Source organism: Chenopodium album, chromosome 2 (genome assembly GCF_948465745.1).
Source record: "Chenopodium album chromosome 2, dcCheAlbu1.1, whole genome shotgun sequence".
Taxonomy (NCBI): Eukaryota; Viridiplantae; Streptophyta; class Magnoliopsida; order Caryophyllales; family Amaranthaceae; genus Chenopodium; species Chenopodium album.
The window spans coordinates 45,376,520-45,398,709 of NC_137835.1; the positions used below are offsets into that span (position 1 = coordinate 45,376,520).

General features: G+C 36.2%; 1 protein-coding gene across 1 annotated transcript; it reads right to left on the bottom strand.

The window, feature by feature from the left end:
• Positions 1-671: 671 nt before the first annotated feature.
• Positions 672-1,130, bottom strand: LOC145572254 (uncharacterized). Its single transcript, XM_081631250.1, has one exon. It carries the CDS (start codon positions 1,128-1,130, stop codon positions 672-674), a length of 459 nt encoding a protein of 152 aa, XP_081487376.1.
• Between the last annotated feature and the right edge of the window lie 21,060 nt (positions 1,131-22,190).

The window sequence follows — 22,190 nt, forward strand, 5'->3', positions numbered from 1 at the left end:
AAAGAAAAGAAAATAAAATAAAAGAAAAATATGAAAGATAAAATCAAAAGAAAAGGTTAGGAATCTGGATTGCCTCACAGGAAGTGCTTGCTTAAGGTCCTAAGCTCGATCCTTCCTCCAAATCACGGAGGGTCAAAGAAAACCACTTTGTCCAAAGCGGTTGAGGGGTCAAACTTCATGACACTCTTTGGCAACTCAACTTCCTTTTAAGATGCATTCTCTTGCCTTGAAAACTGTGAATCAAGCTTGTTTTGTTTCAACTTCATTTTCTTCTTCATGAAAGCTCTATATTTCTTCTTTGTCTTTTTCTTTGGAAGGCAAGAAAAGTATATTGATCAAAATGCTATACAAAAGTACAAATATAGACCTGATAAAAAAAACAGGTTACCTAAACTGTACAAGCCTAAACAAAGGCACACAGTCCCCAAAAGGTTCAAATCTACCCTAGCCACCTTCTATTAAGGGTACCAGGAAAGGCAGAGAACCAGAATCAGGCCAAGGAAATCCCTGATACCTTCTAGGAAGGGCTCATGGAAAACCAGATCTGCTGAGAAAACAAAACAACAAACTTCTACTAGTTAAGGACTACTCTAAAAACAACAAACAGAATAGCTCAAGCCAGACTATCCAAACCCAAAACAAAATATAACAAATAGAGAGACAAACAACAACTAAATACTGCTCTTAAGCTGATGCAGCCATCTGCAATCTGCAACAGTCCACTTATGATCAATCATCTGCTGACATCTAATCACCACCTCCCTTTTAATAGCCTTAGCCAAGATATTAGGCCTGAGATAAGCTTTAAGCCAAAACACATGGTTCATAGCAAGCCAAATGTTGTAAACAGTGGCAATCAGTCTAACCAGAATCAGCTGCTTTTGAATTTGGTTCCTACCCTCAGATTTCCGAGCCTTCAAGATGTGTAGAATGTCCACCTCATTCTCAACAAAGCTAAGCCATTGAGACACATCACGCATCACTTTTCTACTGAAGCTGCAAGAGAAAAAGAGATGAGAATTTGATTCAACAACATCCCCATAGAGTAAGCACTCACTGTTATCACTAACTCCAAACTGAAATAGCTTGTTTCTAGTTTTGAGCCTTCCCAACACAGCAAGCCAGGCCATAAAAGTGTGCTTTGGGACAATAAAATAGTCCCAAATCCAATTATACCAAGGAACCTTTCCCATATCACCCTACAACTTAGTATACCCACCCTTGATCTTATATTTCTTATTCAGCCAGCCCTCACTCATAAATCCAGCTTTCATTTCATCTTTCACCTTGCATAACAGTTTCCATGCCCAACCAGCATCTTTCTTTGGGATGTGATCCCACCAATCCCCACCCTTGATATAGACTGAATGCACCCATTTTACCCATGATGAGTCAGTTTTCTTGGCTATCTTCCAAACATAGGCACCCAAAGCAGCCCTATTCCAATTACTGTAATTTCTAATCCCTAAACCACTTGCCTTTTTAGGTCTGCAAATCCTATCCCAGGCTGTAACACCCTCAAATCTCCCTCTACGAAAATACCAGTATAATACGTATAACTATACCGTAGAGATAGAATTGGGCGTATTACCGCCGCGTGATTACGCAAGGCTACTCAAAATACTAACTCAACAACAAAACTTGCAGCGGAAACTCAACTTTCTTTTATTAATACTTATAAAAATAGTAACATTGTTATGAGTACTCAAAATAAAGACAAGACCAACATTCCTAAACTAGGTGAAGTAAATCCCAGGACTCCCATATGCTCATTCATGACTCCACCTAAAAATAATCAACACTGCTTACCATTTTGGTAAACAGGGCGAACCAAAACAAATAAGAAGTACGGATTAGCAAATTATGCTAAGTACGATAAGTGCAAGATAATGTAAACTCAATTTATTTGCAAACATGGTTTTAATACCAATTCCAATAATTAATCCAATAATTTCAAACTCATTATTCCAAAATCAACTCCAATGATTCAATACTCAAAATAATAGTTAATAAAACCAATTCCTTTATTAAGAACCAATTCCTTTTAATCTAATTCCTTACCCAAGTGAGCACACCTCCCAAGCTAGTCTCCTTATATTACAAGGCTATTCTTGAGGAAAGACCCGGTTATACAAAGTCCAAGCCCTTATCAATAAACCAAATCCGCATAGTGGGATTACCAACATGCTTATAAAGCATTAATAATAATAATTCAATGATTCAATAAATGCTTTTAATATCCAATAGTTCCAATTTAATTCAAAATCCTTTTTCATTAATTCCACATGCCTTCAAATCAAACCTTGTAAATAAAAACTTGAGAATAAAATCTCATATTAATAACTTTTCAAAATCAACAAATCATCCTAGAAAAACCATTATTTAATTTAACAAACCTTTTAAAATCCATTCCTTTATTTAAACACGATAAGTAATCCAAACCATTCAAAACATGATTTAAAAATCAATAATTCAAAATACTTTTATTAAAATAAATACCTTCAAACATAATTTATTTCAAAATCATAATTCAAATAAATTTAATTCAATCACCAATCAAATCATGTAAAACATGTTATTAAACCAATCACTTTAAAAGGTATCTAGCCACCTAAACGTACCTTGATCCTTGATAGAAAAACCACACAAAAATAACCTCAAGAACCTTGATTCCAAATATCAATCAACACTTCGCACTTTCAAAATTCAATCACGAATACACCTTGCAAATAACATAACCATAAGGTTATCACAACATAAACTCAAATCTAATGTGCATGGACTATAAAAATCTTTTAAAATAATACTTTAATATAAAATTATAGCTTTGAAATAGGTATTTGTATTTTAGAAAACTAACCATGAAGAAGATAAAGGAATAGGTTTAAAGAGAATTGAATTTTCGTTGGAAAGAATAGGCAGAATTTGCAGAGGCCATAACTCCTTCAATATAACTCTGAATTGGGTGATTCTTGAGCCTTACCTCAAGGAATTTTCGAGAGGAACAATCTTATATGAAACGTTAATACCCCAAAAACTTACCGGAAGTGCCCAAAAATTGGCTTCAAAGATAAACGGGATGGTTTGTGTAAAATTGAGGAGAAGAAAAGAAGAGAATTAGTGTGAAGAATGTGAGAGGTATGTATTTATAGGCTAGCTCATGCAAGAATTATGGCAAGAGAATTTGGGAAGAATTATGGTAAGTAGGGTTTAAGGGATTACTTGGAGAAGTGAGTAAAAGAATTAAGGAAAGTTTGGATATTAAGGTGATTGTGTATACTTGAATATGGAAGGTATGTATGTCATGAAAAGAATAAGGAAAATAGAATTACTTGGGGAATAATTAAGAAGAATGATTGGCAAGAAAATATGATGATTAGATATTAAAAAGATGGAGAATTAGAATTTAGGAAAATTAGAGATTTTTAGGAGATAATTAAAAATATAATTTTACAAATTAATTCCTCCAAAATAATTCATGAGGGCCGAAAATATTGAGTTTACCATAGCTCAAATTTTGGGATTCTTTATATATATTTAGGAAGATTTTGCTCGATTTTTAAGGAATAAAATAATTGTATAAAAATATAGAATAAATAATTAATTAATTAAATACCAATTATTTACCAATAAATAATCAAGAAAAATCAGATTTTCAATACATGGAAAATCCGAAAATCCTAGCTAATTATTGGAAAATTTCGGCCATAATAAAATAATTAATAAAATATTATTTTGCTTTAATTAAAATATCCGAAATATGTAAATAATCCGGTTTTTAAAATAGGATAAATGGATAATATATATCTTATCCAAAAAAATGATTACTTTTCAAAATACTTTTGGCACCAAAATTCAAATATTATTTTCGCTCCAAATAATAAATTTACTAAAATACCCTTTTTATACAATAATTCTTAACTAATTAATTAGAAAATACGTATGAAAATACGGGGTATTACACAGGCAATAGGAGGAGCCTTAAAAAAGACAACATTTCCACTCCAAAGAAAAGCTCTGCAGAGCTGAGTAATCCTGTTAATGACTGTCTTGGGCAGCAAAACACTCTAAGCCCAGTATGTATGCAAACTCATCAAGACAACATTGATGAGAGTAACCCTAGAAGTATTAGACAGATTTTTATTGCTCCAACAGTGCAATCTAGCCAGCATTTTACCTATCAAGCAGTCATAATCCACAATTTTTAAATATTTTGCATTCAAAGGAATCCCAAGATATCTGAAAGGCATATCACCCTTCACAAAACCAGAATGCTCTAGAATATTGTCCTAAGTATGCTGCTTGACATTGCAAAAGTAAATTGCAGTCTTCTCCAAGTTAGCCTACAGTCAAGATCTAGCTTCAAAAGTTTTCAATGCTTTAATTAAAAGCTTGACATACTCGATATTCCCATAAGAGAGCAACATTAGATCATTAGCAAAGATCAAATGAATTCAAAGCAAGGGAAGAACATCTTTGATGATACTTAAATCTCCTTTTCTGCCCAATTTTTGTCAATAGTCTTGAGAGATATTCCATCACAATAACAAACAAGAGAGGGGACATAGGATCACCTTGCCTCACACCCTTTCTACCTTTAATAAAACCATAGGACCCCCCATTAAGCACCAAGGAGAAAGAGGGAGTAGAAACACATTACATCACCCAAGAAATAAATTGGCTAGGAAAATTAAGGGCAATCATCAACTCTTGAATCAAATCCCAACTTACATAATCATAAGCTTTCCTGAGATCCACTTTAATGGTACATCTAGGAGGCTTCCATTTATTTTTGTAAGCTTTCAGCATATCTTGACAGATTAAGATGTTATCAAGAATGGATCTGCCAGACACAAATGCTCCTTGACAATCATTAATCAAGCCAAGTAAAGCTTCCTTCAATCTAGAACAAATAATTTTAGAAATGATCTTGTAGACAACATTGCAAAAGGCTATAGGTCTTAATTGAGTGACCTTATTAGCAAGTTCCACCTTAGGATTCAAAGTCAAGGTAATGGTATTAATCTGTTTGAGAAGCTGACAAGATCTAAAGAAATCCAAAACTGCTTTAGTGATGTCAGAACCAACAATGTGACAGGCAGCCTTAAAAAATTTGCTGGAAAACCCATCAGGTCTTGGTGCCTTATCATCATCAATGCTCCACAAAGCAGACTTCACCTCTTGCTCAGAAAAAAGGTCTACAAATCGCAATCCCTTAATCATCAGAAAGGATGTTTCCCTCAGCAATAACAACATGATGAAAACTAACCATCATTGGAGCATCAGTGCCAAGGAGCCCCATATAATACTCCAAGAAAGTATCACAAACTGTCCTAGGATCGTTTGTCACCTCCCCCTCACTATTCACAATAGAATAAATGTTATTGAGGAGTCTTCTCTACCTAATGATGGCATGAAAGAAAGCAAAATTCATGTCACCATCTTTGAGCCACTGAACCTTAGCCTTTTGCTTCAAGAAATTTTATCTATCAAGGTGAGTTTTAGCATAGCTCACTCTAGCTTCCCTTTCCAGGGAGACCAGGTCTGCATTCCCAAGATCATCTTGAAGTTTGGCCTGAATTTCAAGCAGATGCTTCTCAGCAATAGCATCCTCAGTTTCAATACAGGAAATGTTCACCATTATAAACTATTTCAGCACCTTTTTCACCTCTCTCAGCTTCTTGACACATTGAAACATAGGAGTTCCAGCAAAAGCTACATCCCAAGCATCTTTAACAGTTGGCAAAAACTCAAGAAAGTCCACCCAAATGTTAACAAATGATAAGTGATTTTTATGTCACTTTTAGGGGTGTTTATTGAATAGTTTTCCAGCTTATTTTTCAATAATTTAACTCTTTTTATCCTTTATTTCTATTATTTTCTTATTCTCGTCTTTTGTCTTTTATTTGAGTGTTTTGGTAATTTTTAGTGTTTTTGTGTTTAGTATCTTTATTTGATTAGTTTTAGTTTATTTTCTTATTTTTATTTTATTTTATTTTATTGTTTATCTTTATTTATTTTTTTAGTCTTTAGTTTTATTCATTTGTCGTAATTTTATTTTAGTTTATTTTTATTATTTATTTTCTTTTATTTGTCTCGGTTTCATCCTCGGGTTTGTTTGTGTGTAGGTTCGTGTTCGAGGTCCAAGCCAAATTCCCAAGCCTTTTTCATCCTCCTAGCTGCTATCACCTTAACCATCACCACCTATTTCCTTATCCTTCACCACACCAAAGCACAAAACACTTCCTTTGCTCCACAACTCACAACACCCCTGCTCCCTCAATTCACCAAAACAGAAGCTACACCTCCCCTGCCCTTCACGCACTCCACAATAACAACACCAGCCCACGCAATTGCCTGCTCACGCAAACCACCAGCCAACTCCCAGTTCGAGTCACCACCGCCCTGAACCACCATCAACAACCACCCAACAACCACACCACAACTCAACCTCATCTCCCACTCCCCTGCTTTCCACAACAACAATAACAGCAGCAACGCTGCCCACAAATCCCCAAGAGCAACCACCTCCAATCACCACGAGCTGCCCCCTCAGCCCACCGCCAAAAACGCCAACAACCACCTCTAGCTACGGAAACAACCACCAGCAGCCCCTGCTACCTCACCGCAGCTGCAGCCACCCAACTTCACCGTAACACCCGCAACAACAACTCTAATCACCCTTACCCAAGCCGCATCGCAAGCTAATTCACAACCACCAATTGCCCGCAATTGCAGCAACCAATTTGATTAGAGCTTTGCGGCCGCGCAACCCTGTCAGAAGGTGCACAATTGGAGTCAAAATTCAGAGTGTAGGCAGTAAGTTTGCGCGACCTCTGCGCGATGTCTTTGCGGGCGCGCAAATGTGGGTTCAATCACGAGCTTCTCACATGGATTTTAATGAAGATCGGACGGTGGTGTTTTGCTTGATGCCAATTCTCAATGATGATGAACGGTGTGGATTAAATCATGAAGCTTGCTGATGATGTTTGATGGTGAGTGAAGTAGGGGATTAAAACCCCATTTAAAGCAGCCAAAGAAATTCGAAGGAGGGGGGGCGGGGAATTAGAGGAGATGGCTGACGGTTTTGGTGGGGGATTTGGAGGATTTAATGTTTTATTTTCATTTTCATTATTTTTAACTTTCTTTTCTATTTTCATTCTATTTTTCATTCTATTTATTTCTTTTCTTTCTTTCTTTATTTATTTTCTTTCTTTATCATTTTGCTTCTTTTATTCTTCTTAGTTTTCCTAGCTTTGTATAAATTCCCATTTTTGGGGGGTAATTAGGGGGAATTTGAGGATGCTATTTTCTTAATTAGTTGAGGAGAGATTCTCTCTCTTAAGGTTAGATTATATAATTTTTAGAGAGAGAAAGTAGATTATTGCTCAATTTTCTTCCAAGTATTCAACTTTGCTCAAGTTAAATCTTCAATCAAGCAAGAATTCAAGTTTTCATCTTTCATTAATCCTTTCTTTAGTAATTTCTAATCCTTAACTTTAGCTTTATTTATTTGCATTTATTGTTGCTTATTTTTGTTAATCTTATTAGTTCATCTAGTTGTTATTGATTTCATTGTTTTTAATCATGTTTTGTTTTGAGTTTCTTGAGTTTGTTTCTAGTTTTGATATTATGTTTAATCTCCCTTCTCTAGGCTAATCTTTTAGCTAGGGCAAGGGGGTGGAAGATATGAGTTAATATTGGATAAATGATGATGGTTGGATTGAACTTATCCCATAAATTGATGAAAGACATGATTTTTAATAGCTTGAGATTATTATTGCACTCTATTTGATGTTTTCTAGTTTCAATGCATGAAAGTGATTTGAATTAGATTAAGATCATCTCTATTTTAATGATTGCATGAGAATGAGTTATTAAAGTGGAGTTTTTATGGATTGTGTTTCTTTATTATCTTGATTTGATTGTAACTAATAGGATGCATGAGAATGATCCTTATTAGTGTAGACCTCTTTCATTGATTTTCCTAGACTATTGCATGAGAATGAATTGTTTAGGTAGAATCTTGTGTTCTTTGGCATGTGTTTCATGATAATCATTATTATTCCCCTATTTCTAATCATATTTGACACCCCCGTATCCCTAGCGTTATTTTCCCTTGATTTAAATCATCATTTTCTTGCTTATTTGTAGTTTAAGTGTTTTTACTCAACAAAACCAACAAAAACAATTCCCTTTTTACTCTTGCATTAGTGATTATTGATGTTGAATTAGTGTGCTTCCCTAGTGGTTCGACCCTTTACTTGCCACTAACTAGTTTGGTGTAAGTTTAAGTATTATAAATGATTAATTTGATTAGGGTAGTAGTTTAACGACCGATCTTATCCCGATCAACAAACCTAAAAGGTTTCTTGATTTGAGTTCCAGAATAAAAAAAGGTTAAGAACACAAGGGCAATGGTCCATTAATCCTTAAGGGAAGAATACATCCTACATATGTGGAAACCTATCCATCCAATCATTATTCATAATAACCATGTCAATCTTAGTGCAAACCTTATCACTGCCTTCCTACTTAATACACAAAGTATAGAACATTCCCTTAGTAGCCCAATCAGTGAGAGCATTCTGTCTTAGGCAAGATCTAAAAGTTTCAACCTTTGCCAAAGAAACAGGACTACCAATCCTATCATTGAAATTCAAAAAATATTATTGAAATCCCAACATAAGATCCAGGGGCCATTAATGTTTACACCAATCTCATCAATATGCTCACAAAGTTTGACTCTAGCACTAGCCTCATTTAAACCATACACCATAGTACAGAAAAAAGCAACACAAGATCCTTTATGAGTTACATGCAAGTGAATGAACTGAACTTCACATCTTACAACCGTAACATCAACCAATTGAGTTTAAGTGTGAAAAGTTTGTTCTTTGTTGCTTCCAAGTACTAAAGATTCAATCTTTAATATTTTAAGTGATTGAAACTTTGAGTTACTAAATTCCATGAATTTTTTGTTGAACTTTTGACTTAACTCTGTATTAAGTTGATTGGAATCATAGTGTTTGAAACTTGTGATAGAAATTTCATTTATCTTCATATTGGAAGATATAATTTTTCAAGGATTCACAAGTGTTAAAGTTGGAATTTTTATTGAACTTGTGTTCATTTTTCCAACTACCTTTTAATTTGTCAAAATCTCATGATTAATTTAAATTAATTAAATTAATAGTCAGTGATTGCCCTTTTCATTTTATTACACCAAGTTAAACAAATTTTATTAAAGAATGGTTCTCGAAAATAATTTTGGTTGTGTGCAGTTTTTATGAATTTTAAATTAAAGTTGGACTTGTTTAATTTTTCATTTTTTCTCACTAAATTGGTTCTAAAAATTAATTTAGAATTAATTAATTAGACACGCAAAAACTCGCATTTTAAATCCCGAGACTATGGCACGCAAACTAAGGCAACACCCCTTGGCTAGCCGGGCTGCTGTGTAGCCCGCATGTGGCTGCCGAGGTGGATGTTGCTTGGTGTGCGCCACACAAGGGCAGCGTGGCTAAGCGCCCAGCCACAACAGCAACACAGCAGCACCAGCCAAGCTGCAATGTGCTGCGGCTGTGCGTGCGTGTGTGTGTGTTGTGTTGCTGGGTTTGTGGGCAGTCGTGCGCGACTTTGGTGCTTGGTGCGAAGGGGCAAGCAGCCGTGGGGCATGTGCCTAACACCAGGTAACCCGTAGCAAACGCTACTAGGCTCAAGCTATCTAGTGCTACATGGGGTGGTGGAGGCACATGCGCCAAGCCACGTTGCATATGGTACGCAAGTAGTGCGTGAGCCACTTGAGTGCGGTTGGATTCGTGTTTGCTTATTTTGCCGTTTTAATTATTTTATTGCTTTAATTTGGTGCTAATTATTTTAATAAATATTGGAGGCTAGGCCTCGATTTTTGAGCGGCATTTGCAAAAATTTAATTTTGGCAAATAATTGGGTTTATCGGATTAATTAATTGGATTATCTAAGATGGATGCTGAAATTAGTGGGAGCTTCAATAATTAGTTGCGTTAAATTACATAATCAATTAAACAACTTTGACTAGTTTTAATTAGGCATGTTAGTTGGATTAACGACCTAATAGTTGCTAGTTTATGCTCGTTTTATGCATTGTAACTTGTTTTATCGTTGTAAAATGCACGGGCCATTCACAAATAGTGAATAGATGAATGGAATGTATATTATCCCATAGGTTTTATAAAATGGCAACTAGTGGGGCCCAATTAGGATAGAAAATACATACTACGATCCGTGATGTATTTTTGTAAATCTAAATACAGTCTGTTGATGCGTGCCATTTATGGCATTCTTAGGCTAGGGTTTCTTCATATTTTTATGCTCGTGTTTAGTTTTTTATGTTGTGATTTTAGGTAATAATGCTTGATTTGCATGTTTGTGTGTTAGTTTAGAGAAATGCGTGCTTTTAATGGTTTTCTTATTATTTTATTCATTTCTCGGCTATTTCTCTCGCTTCTCGTTTCTTTGACTTGTTTTGTAGGTATGTCGAGTTCCCCGGGATTTAATAATCAAGGAGGGAGCTCAAGTGTATTAAATGAATTTAACGGAGCCAAGTTAGGGAAGCCAAGCATGCAAGTCAACCCAACCAAGGAAGCTTTGCAAGCATTAGTGCCTCGAAGCCACCCCGAGCAACCGCACCTAAGCAGCAGCCGCCAAGCCCTGAAAAGAAGCCACGCACCACCCAGTAGCCGCGGGCTGGTCGCGGGTGTGGGTCTGCAGGCCGCGGACGCGGGGGGCTGTGCATCAAAAGCAGCCAAATCCGACCAGGAACTTGCCAAGGGAATGATAGACTTGGGAAGTTCCTGGTCTATCATTCCCTCAATATGACAATGAGCATTTTTGTGAATATTTCAATAGACTTGAGGGATTTTGGACTATATTTGTTGTAGTCTTTGGGAGGCTTGTGAGATTTGTTATTTTTGTTTGAATGAGCAAACTAGGGATGAAGTTGAATGTATATGCATAATGGTGAATTTAGAGCATTGTAAATTGATGATGCTTGGGATTTTTATGTTTGGTTTGCTAGGGATGTTTATGATAGGGGTAATCATGATTTTAATATTGATATGCAATTTATTGATTTTTCTAATATTAGCATGAATTCCCATGATTTGTTACATGATCCCTTAAGTGAACCAAGAACACATGATTTCAACTATATTTCCCCTTTTGTTCATGATGATGAGGTACATGCTCAAGTTGATGCTAATGGTGTGTTTCAATATTCTTCATTATTTACCATGCCTTCTTGTGATGTGCTTCGTTCCCTTAATGATGAATGTCATGTGTTTGATTGTGCCCCCACTCCCCAATGTGATGTATATGCTCATGATCTTAATGTTGATTCTTCCAATCTTGGTTGTACTTCTTCTTCTCTTGTTGAGCCTCAACCTTCTACACCTTTTGAATCTCTTATTGCTACTTTTGAATCTCAAATTAAGTGCATTGAGCTTGATAATGAGCTTGGGCCTACTAAGGAGATGATTCTTATTTCTATGAGAGGTCAATTAGAGATAATGAAAAAGAATGAGGAGCGTCTTGAGGAGGGAAAGAGAAGAAAAGAAGAGTTAGAAAGCCAATTGTCATCCTTGATACTTGTTTGTGAAAAATCCCAATTTGATGTGTATGTTGAGGATGATGATGATGATTTTGAGCAATCAAGAGAGTGTGAGGATCCCATTGGTGAGCATTTGAGTGATGGTGAAGGAGTTGAGAATGAAGAGATTGGTGATTTTGAAAATCCTAACCCTCTTTCCCATCTTGATGAGTCTCAAGTGCATGATTGTGATCCTTTTATCCATGAGTGTTTGGATTCATTTGAGGTTATGTCCAATGTGTTTATTAAGTGTCAAATGAAAACCCATAGCCTTTTGAGTGAGTTCATAGAGAATGCTTCATGGGAGAGAGATGATTTTGAAATGAATTTGCATCCATTCATGCATGACTTTGAGACTTTAGGCTTTAAGGAAGTTGAGGGAGTTGTTGTTCATGATTGTAGTGAAGGGGATTATGTAGTTCCTCTTGGAAGTTGGATGTTTGAGGGAGAAGATAATCATGAGTGTTCTTCTTTTGAGGATTCTATGATTGATTTTCATGCTCTTATTGGTGATTTGAGGCATGGTGGTGAGAAAGAGTTCATTTGTGAGACCAGAGCTCTTATTCCCTCCTCTCATGTCCCTTTTTCAAAAACTTTCGACCATATCCCCTACACTCCTATATCCCTCCCATCCTTTGTTGATGAGCCTATTGGGGACCCCCTTGTCTATGATGATTTTTATATCCTTCATTTGTCTTTTATTGAGGAAAAGGGTGATGTTGCCACCAAAAAATATTTTAGTGAGGAGGATTTGCCTTTTTCTTTTTCTTTCCATTCTTTTATTCCTTCTTCTTCTTCTCATTTTCTTCTTTTCTTCTTTCTTTTGGCATCTTCCTTCTCACTTGCGTGCAATAATCTTGTTGCACGTTCTTATCCCGTCATTTGCCTACCGTTTATCTTACGAAATATGTAGTAGTGCATTTGACAAGCTCTTGCGTGCGTTGAATTATTATTTTCTAAAGCAGTCAAGCTTGGACCTTAAGTAAGCCTTTCTCGGGAAGTAACCAGTGCTTTATTTCTTTCATTTTCTTTTCTTTTTAGAATAGACTTTCTCTCATGCATGGAAATGTTTGTGTGCCTTTTGCTAGGTACATGACTTGATGATATACTTTAGTGCATTGGTTTGAATCAAGAATCAAAGAAGATTGACTCCTATTTTGCTAGCATATGGAAAGCAAGTTTCAATTCTTGAGGAAGTTAGCTTTGAAAGGTTGAATTGGGTCATTTGTGGGTATTTACACCAACCTAACATCCGGTAATATCTTTCCTTGCTCTTTATCTAATGGTTGATAACTTGTTGGACATGTGTTGGTATTGTTGGTTTGACTTCTTTCTTTTCCCCTCTCATGGATTATTTGATTTGTGTTTGACCATATTGTCTCATTCAAGCTTGGGGGAGGGTATTCTATCATGACTGGTGGGATTTTGATTCATATATGTCATGCACCTTTGTATATGCTTTTCCATGTTCTTTATTTTGAAAAAAAAAACTCCAAAAAGATTTTTGTTTCTATCAATGCAAAATTGCATTGTGTTTTGTTTTGTTCTTGCTTTGGACATAATACTTTAGGACTTGTATAGTTGAATGTTTTTCTTCTTAAATGGTAACGGTGTGCACGGTTCGAGAGTAAGCTTGGTTAATTCTAGGATAAAGCATGCTAAGGTAGTTGGTTAGAACTAATGGGACCATGAAACCGGATTCTACTTGTTTGTGGCATGATGGTAGTTGCTGCCTATAGTCGATTTGACACCAATTCAATAGTGAGTTTTTGCTACATCCATGTGAGATTCATTATTTTTCAAACCTTCAACATATATTTGCATGAGCGGCATGGATCCTTGACTATTGTGGACCTAATCTAGAATCTTGACTCATAATTCTCAAACTCGAGACCAAACCATCTAGGGAGGACAAAGGCATCTTTTCGGGGTGGTAATTTTTCTTTTCTAGGATAGTTTTCTTATCTTTGGTTTTTGGGTTTACATTTTCCTACTTGCTAACCATTTGAGTCTCTTCCCTTTTTTTTCAAGCCGCATCTTTAGATCTTGAGCTTTTTGTTTCATTTTCGTTTCCATTCTTGGTTTTTGTGAAGAAATTGATCATTATTGTTGGAGTTTGTGTTGGAGGAGTTTGGATATTTGGTTCTCTTGATAGCAGGTTTGTGTTGTGATTTTTGTGTAAATAATGGAAAATGAATAAATGAAAAAAGCCGTCCAAAGTTAAAAAAGGCAAGGACAAAGCAAGTGCAAAGTTGAAAAAAAAATCCGTCCAAAGTTAAAAAGAGGCGAGGACAAAGCCCTAATAAAGAAAAAACAAGAAAAAAAAAAGAAGTAAAAAAGTGAAAAATGAAAAAAATGCAAAAATATTTTGATGTGAGTATCCTTCTCCCTATGTAGAGCATTGAGGACAATGCTCCATTTAAGCTTGGGGGAAAGCATTCTCACGCTTTTTGTGTATACGTTTGTGAGTATAGCTTTGAATAAGCTTGGGGGGTGTTAGTCTCTTTTTGTTTGGTGATACTTGATTATGGTGTTGAGGATTGATCACCCTTTGCTTCACTAATTAGGAATACCACCAAACACTAAATTTTAGCCTACCCTTTACCCTTTTTGCCTTATGTTACAACCTTTGAAAGTCCTTTTGACCTAGAGGTTGAGTCACATATCGGGGGAAGGAATTATGAGTCATAGCCTAAGGAGAGGGGATGCATTGTCAAGACGTCGAGTAGCCCAAAATTATCTTTTTTTTTTTCGGTTCTTTCATGGAACTTTTGAGATGCTCACTAGGGGAAGATATGAGACTGGTAGGGAGAACTCGGTAAGAACGTTTGGGATGAAAGTGGATTGTGAAAACTAGTTCCTATGCTTAGCATATTTATGTTTCAATCAACCTCGGGTATCTTGGAACGTGCACTCCCTTACTTGTTTAGAAAGATTTGCATTCATTTGTGCTTGTACTTTTGGAAAAGTCCTTTCATGAACACTTGTTTTCTTTTCTTGTATTTTGGTTTCTTATTCACGCTTTGCCTTATTTGTATTATTACGAGAGTTATGGTTAATCTCTTAGGAAACCTTTACGAGAGCATCACTTGTCCTCTAGGACGATCTAGGGGTTTAAATGGCTTGTCTTTAGTTGCTAAAATTGATCGTGATTCCTACGAAAGTGAGTTAGTGTATATTCCCATCCTCTCAAGTTTTCTTGTTTCCTTCTTTACTTGAATAATTTCATCATTTTTCCCTTAGGTTAGATTTTGTTTTGCTCAAGGACGAGCAAAATTTTAGCATGGGGGAATTTTGATGCGTGCCATTTATGGCACTCTTAGGCTATGTTTTCTTCATATTTATATGCTCGTGTTTAGTCTTTTATGTCGTGTTTTTAGGTAACAATGCTGGATTTGCGTGTTTGTGTGTTAGTTCAGAAAAATGCGTGCTTTTAATGGTTTTCTTATTATTTTATTCATTTCTCGGCTATTTCTCTCGCTTCTCCGTTTCTTTAACTTGTTTTGTAGGTATGTCGAGTTCCCCAGAATTTAATAATCAAGGAGGGAGCTTAAGTGTATTCAAGGAATTTAACGGAGCAAAGTTAGGGAAGCCAAGCATGCATGTCAAGCCAACCAAGGATGCTTCGCAAGAATTAGTGCCTCGAAGCCGCCCCGAGCAACCACACCAAAGCAGCGAAGCAGCAGCTGCCAATCCCTGAGCAGCAGCTACGCACCAAGGCCGCACCACCCAGCAGCCGCAGGCTGGCCGCGGGCGCGGGTCTGCAGGCCGCGGACGTGGGGGGTTGTGCATCAAAAGTAGCCAAATCCGACCAGGAACTTGTCGAGGGCTGGCTGAGGGCACCCCGCGGGCGCGGGCGTAACCTTGCGGGAGCGGGCTTTGGCCGCGGGTGCGGCTTCCCTCGTGCTCTGTTCTCCTATGCTAGCGTGGCCGAGTTTTCCGCGGGTGCGGCTTTCTGGGTTTTCTTTGCGATTTCTTTTCTTTTCTTTGTTTGTATATATATTGTATGACCTTCTTTATTCTTCATACATGAAATTCTTTAGATTAGAATAGTTTCTCTCTCCTCTAAGGAGGATTAGGTTGGTTTAGGAGTCTCTCTCTCTAGATTAGGAGTAATTTTAGAGAGAGAAAGTGAGGGATTTCAATGGTGATTGAGAGATTGAAGATACAAGGGTGACAATTGTGTTGAAGATCTTCTCTATTATCAATGAGCATTCTTAACTCTATCTCACATTATTGCTTTGTTTAATTTCATGTTTGTTTGGTTTAATTTCGATGTTTGATTCTTGATAGTGTAATTGTTCTTGATATATTGTTGATTCTTGATTTCTTTAGTTAATTGTTAATAGATGATGATATTTGAGTAGTTGTTGGCTAGGAATAGGGTGATACCTGTATGATTGATTAATTGTGATTAATTTGGGAATTGTGTTGATTGATTGTTGAGATTTAAGTGATTAATGAAGGTTTGCATGTGTGTAATTCGATTAGGCCTTGAGACTTATGTTTGATTGCATTGTAATTGCTAATGACACGAACAATTGATTTAGGAGTTGCAATTATCGATTGGTTTTGATTGTGATTCTCTTAGTTTGTTATTCATAGTGAACCCTAGCTTAACAATTAGGAGATAGCTCTTTGATTCTAATTGATTGCTCTTATCATTAGTCTTCACAACCTTTAATTGGCATGATCTTCCCAAGTTGTTTTAATTGACATGATTACTTGTTGATCCTCGTTCCTAGTATTTTATTTCCTTGGTTACTTGTTTTGTCAGTTGTTTGTTTTCTCTTTTTATCTTTGGCTTCGACCTAGCTTAGATGCATAATTGAAAGTGCTTGAACATTACCGTTCCTTTGGGTTCGATCCTTGACTTGCCTCTATTCTCGTATTTAGTTTTCTTAAGTGTTTATAAATTTAGTTTGACCGAGGGAAGATTAGATAACAACCTAGTTTTCCCCTCGTCATCTACAAACCGTTGAGTATTTTTGGACCTTAATATTTAGATTAGTCCTAATCGTAGATACTAGTATTTGCATAATTATGGTCATGTCTTGAAGACGGAGGTTTTTGGAAGATGAAGCCATGAAGTTGCAAAAGCCGTCTCTTGAAGACTTGAAGATTCAAGGGGTCATCCTAGTTGCCAAATGCATCTTAATTTATGTTTTCAATATTTCATTATGAGAATTTATATATTAATTATATGTTAGATGCATGTTTAGGATTTCGAATGTTGTGATGATTAATTAAGTTCACCTAAATCAAACAACATAGAAAGCCTAGGTGATGAGTGACATTTATGTCACTCCTAAGGAGTAGTTTTAGAGTCTTTTCCGTGTTTATTTTCCCTTATTTTCCTTTTATTCTCTTGTTTTCTCTTTAATAAAGTTTCTAGTTTATTTTGGTAATTTTGGAGTGTTTTGGTTTAGTTTCTTTATTTTATTAGTTTTAGTCTATTTTCGTATTTTATTTTACTTTATTTGCTTGTATAGTTTTGTTTTATTTTTATTAGTTTAGTTTTATGTCTCTTATTTTCTATTTCATTTTATTTATTTCTATTTTATTTATTTTATTCTATTTGTCGTGGTTTTGTTTTATTTCGTCCTTTGTTTATTTTCATTTTATTTTATTTTATCTTTGTCCCGATTCTCCCTTGTTTTTATTTGGTTGTGTAGGATCGTGCTCGGAGGTCGGAGGCTCGGGTTAAAGGTGTCAATCCAAGAAGCTTTCAAGCCCCAAAGCTGCTGCCCAATCTTAACCATCACCACACCCCGTTATCCTCCACCACAACAACACCTCCATCTCCCCTGCTCCCTCACGCACACAGCAGCCCACCATTCATTCCAGCCTTACCACCAACAACACCACTCACCACCAGTCCAACCTTCAACCACCAATTTACAGCCTGCAACCCAATACACAACCACAACAACCCTTCGCACCCAACAACCATAACCCCCTGCTGCCACCAGTCCACCACAATTACTCACCCGATTCCGCAACTGCAACCCTGCAAACACCACACACACCAGCACCACCAGCCGCAACAGCCTTACCACCAACACCACCACTCACCTCCATTTCCCCTACTCCAATTCGCACCAACACCCCGTAACAGCCACCATCACAATTCCCTCTCCTTCACTCACGCATCAACCACCACGCCTACCACCATCACCCAATTGCAGCCGCATCTCCACTAGCCCAAACCGCAGCAACCAACTTCACCACCGCCCCAATTTACACCCCGCAATCAGCCGCACCTAAACCAACAACAATTAAGCAACCAATTCGCACAAGCAATTCGGCCCCTCAATTAAGCAAAAATCAGATTAAATTTTGATTTCAATCAAGTTCGAGCAAACCGTTGAGGGTTCGGCCGAACGTCGAGTGAGAGACTTTGGGGGTTTTGTTATTCGAAGAGGAGTGGTCGAACACGCCCATGGTTCGACTGAACCAACCTCGTAGTTCGGCCGCACCAACCCGTGGTTCGACCGAACCACTTCACGAGCTTCTCACACAAGTGTTAATGAAAATTGAACGGCCTTGATTGATTGCTGGTTGATGAAGATGTCGGTGATGATTTTGAGCCGTTGATGATGGTTGTTCGATGATGATGATAGTAGCAACCATCAAGGGAAAAGGAATAAATGTGTCGTCAGTTGTCTATCCCTAGATCAAATACAATTTATACAACCTAAACAAACCTAATACGAGTATAAGGCAAGCATAGGGGTCGAACCACAGAGAACGGATAAACACCACCAAATGTTATCGACAATTAAGCTATTCCGGAATAGGAGATAAATAAACTAAAGTCTAAAGATGCCAAAACAAGAAATAAAACATTAAGGCACCAAGGGAAATGGGTAGGTGAAGTTGACGCTTGACCATACAATAACAAAGTAGCATATCAATGGTAAACTAAACATGCATGAATATCGAAGTAAAGGGTCCAATCTAGCCGCCTTCCGGGGTCAATTGGCTTCTCCTAACATAGCCTCTATGTTTCCACATTAGAACCACATACTAGGAGGTACTATTAAATAACAATCGATAGTAATGAATCTCAACTAAGTCAACTTCCGTTACTTGTTAGTAAAGACTCATCTTTGATCAACTAACAATGTGCACTTGCAAGAAAGACCAAAGAATATCAAGCATGCAAAGACTTTGATCACCATTAACATAACCCCAACATTAAAAGCATGAACAATTAGTAACTACACCATCCCCACACCCTTGGCTAGGTGACTACTCACAAATCATGTTGAAAACAATATCAATCATCAAATCAATAAGCATCAACATGATTAATAAGCAAAGAAGAAAAATAAAAGCAAATAAGCAAAATCAAAAACAAAGGTAAAGAGAAAGAGTAAGAGATTGCTCATTAATTAAAGATGAAGGTCTACAAAGGATTGAACAAGCTCCTTCTTCAAAATCCAAGTTCATTAATGAAGAAAACCACACTTTCTCTCTCTACCAATGAAGACTAATCCTAACCTAACCTAAAAACTAATTAGAGAGTAGAATAGATAGTTATTAAATGTATTTAATTACCCCAAAAATGGGTATATATACTAAGCTAGGAAAAATAGAAAAAGAAAAGAAAAGAAAAGAAAATAAAATAAATTAAAAAGGAAAAGTAAAAAAAAGAAACTAAAATAAAAATAAAAATAAAAGAAAGAAAATAAGAAAAGGGAAAAGAAGAGAAAGAAATAAAAATAAAAGAAAAAGAAAATGAAATAATAAACCCACAAATCCTAATTCTCACAAAACCATCAGACCCTCCCATTTCCCTTTCTTCGATATTCATGCATGTTTAGTTTCCCATTGATATGCTACTTTGTTATTGTATGGTCAAGCGTCAACTTCACCTACCCATTTCCCTTGGTGCCTTAATGTTTTATTTCTTGTTTTAGCATCTTTAGACTTTAGTTTATTTATCTCCTATTCCGGACTAGCTTAATTATCGATAACATTTGGTGGTGTTTATCCGTTCTCTGTGGTTCGACCCCTATGCTTGCCTTATACTCGTATTAGGTTTGTTTAGGTTGTATAAATTGTATTTGATCTAGGGATAGACAACTGATGACACGTATATTCCCTTGTCACTAGGTCCCTAAAATATTGAGTAAAATTGCCATTCCAAAACAACACTTATCGACCTATTGAGAGTACTGATGGGCTATGCCAAAGCGAGGCATCACTATTAGTCCCTCGGATTCATAAGGCGTACCGGGTATGCAAGTTGGTTTTGGTTATACTGAGTGATAGAGTCTTAACATGTCGTGGCAAAGTGGATAAATTGTTGAGAGAGCTGTAGATGCGGCGATTTATTTAGCCAAGAGTGGCTTGGAGCCATTGGCAAAGCATTACTTATCTTAGGAGATTCAGTGTTAAAACAAGTCAAAGCATGCTTAACAAAACTTTGTTTCTTTGGATCTTGGAATCGACTTATTCTCACGAAAATGGGGACAATTTTAATGTGTGAATAAGAAGTTTTAAATAAGTTTGATCAAAATGCATTATTTCACTCTTATTTAAGTATTATGAGTGGTTTTTCATTTCAAATTCTTTCAATTGTAGAATCGTGTCTTGAAATAACTCAAACAACTAATTCTCGTTACGCTCAATTCTCGACAAGGAGAACTTGAGTGGGCCAAATTTTCTTGATTGGAAAAGGAACTTGCGAATTCTTATCATGTGTAGACACCCATTTATGTCTCTCAAAAACCAAATCCAGTGATGAGTACCTTTCACGTCGAATCATAATCGAATGAAGTGAAAGTGTGGAAAGTCTAGTGTTGCGGTTAGTTTTTAATTCTTTTTTTTCTCTCTGTTTTAGAAAACCTATTTTATAAAAATAGCCGATCCAATTTGGTTTGGTCCATGGCAAGTGTCCAATAATAGTGTAGTTGGGTCGGGTTCGAAAAGAGCTTTCCAACGATATATTATAAGCCCAATTTCGATGAATAATGAGGAAATTATGGCCAAATTACTAAATTGGGCCCGGTTTGATTTCTATAAGCGGCCCAATGATCTAGAGGAGGGCCTATTATTGATTTATCATTCCTAATGCAATTAGGATTGATTATAGTTTTCTAGAATCTTCTAGAAGGTTCTTTTGAATTCTAATTTGATTAGCATTGATAAATTGACTTTTAAGAGTTTTAATTAGAATAAAAGAAGTGTTTTTAAGGAAATTATATTTATACCTCTCGTATGCTTAGATTTGATTAAAATATGAAAACGTGTAAAAAAACTAATTGCAGCGCCGCAACTGCAGTCTGTCGCCTTGCGACAGACCTGGCGTCGCGGCGACACGCCTGTCGTTTGGCGACAGCGTCGTGTTTTATTCTTTTCGAAACTCTGATTCGTTTTTTTATCATATTCGGCTTATTTTCTTTATAAATAGCCTCCTAAAACCTCCGTTTTCAATCACCAACTCTCATCAAGAAATTCTTGATATTATGTCTCTCTCTCTGTTCTAAACCAACCCTTTTTACAAACAAAATTCCACATTCACAAGATCTAGGCACACCTAGCCAAATTCGAAGTTGCCTTCACCCTAGACGTGAAAGGTTGTTATAGTTTTATGAGGGTTTGGTCCCAAATATCTCTTTCAATTATTTAATTTAATTGTTTTGTTTATTATTTTTCCTTGAAGTTACTAACGTGTGTATTTTGTTATTAGAAAGAGATACGAGACATCCAAGTAAGTGCTTTAATTGTTTTTATTGATATTATGATATAAAAATCATGTCTAGGTTGTTATTTTGATTCTTAGTATCATGTTAGGATACTTTCCTTAATTTTATGTTTTGAATGACAACAATGATTCCTAGTATCATGTTTAGGGTAAGAGTTATAATATCAAATATGCTTATTATGATTTCTGTGATGCTTCGATTGTCTTTCCTAATATTCATGTTAGTATCATGTTAGGGCTAAAACTTTGATCTTTATTGTGTAGTGACATGCTAGGGTTTTTTTTATTAATCTTGTTAGTATTATGCCTAGGATCTTGCTATTATTATGCTTTAACATGATTATTTTAATTATAATTATTTGAATTATTATTATGATTATTATTATGTTGCTTGATTATATTATTTATTGTTATTGCTTGATCACACCTTTTATGCATGTTTAAAGGGAATTTGTACTTGTAATCACGCTTAATAAGATAATTAATAATCTTGTTTAGGGTTAATTTGATTATAATTCAAGTGATCGCCAATAATAGTTTTGTTGTGCATTAATATTCAACCAACATAGATAAACAGGTTTAGGGTAAACCTATTATTTACATGTTAGTCAGAAAGCGCACATGAATACGAGAAGAATAAAGTAGAGGCCTATTATTAGGGCAGGTTCTTTCTCTTTTAGATTGGATTTGTACCTTCATCCCCGAACTTCCAGTCATGGTTCCAGACCTATTGGAGTTAACGATCTCCTGGATCGTTAAGGGGTGTAACCTTCACCCTGTGAATGGTTTACAAGTTCCTAAAACTTGTTGGCAACTCTTTTGCTCTAGCTTCCTTCCCTTTGGACG

Bases quoted from the DNA above. Each gene is read 5' to 3' on its own strand.
- LOC145572254 (XM_081631250.1), bottom strand. From the start codon at position 1,130: ATGGCCTGGCTTGCTGTGTTGGGAAGGCTCAAAACTAGAAACAAGCTA.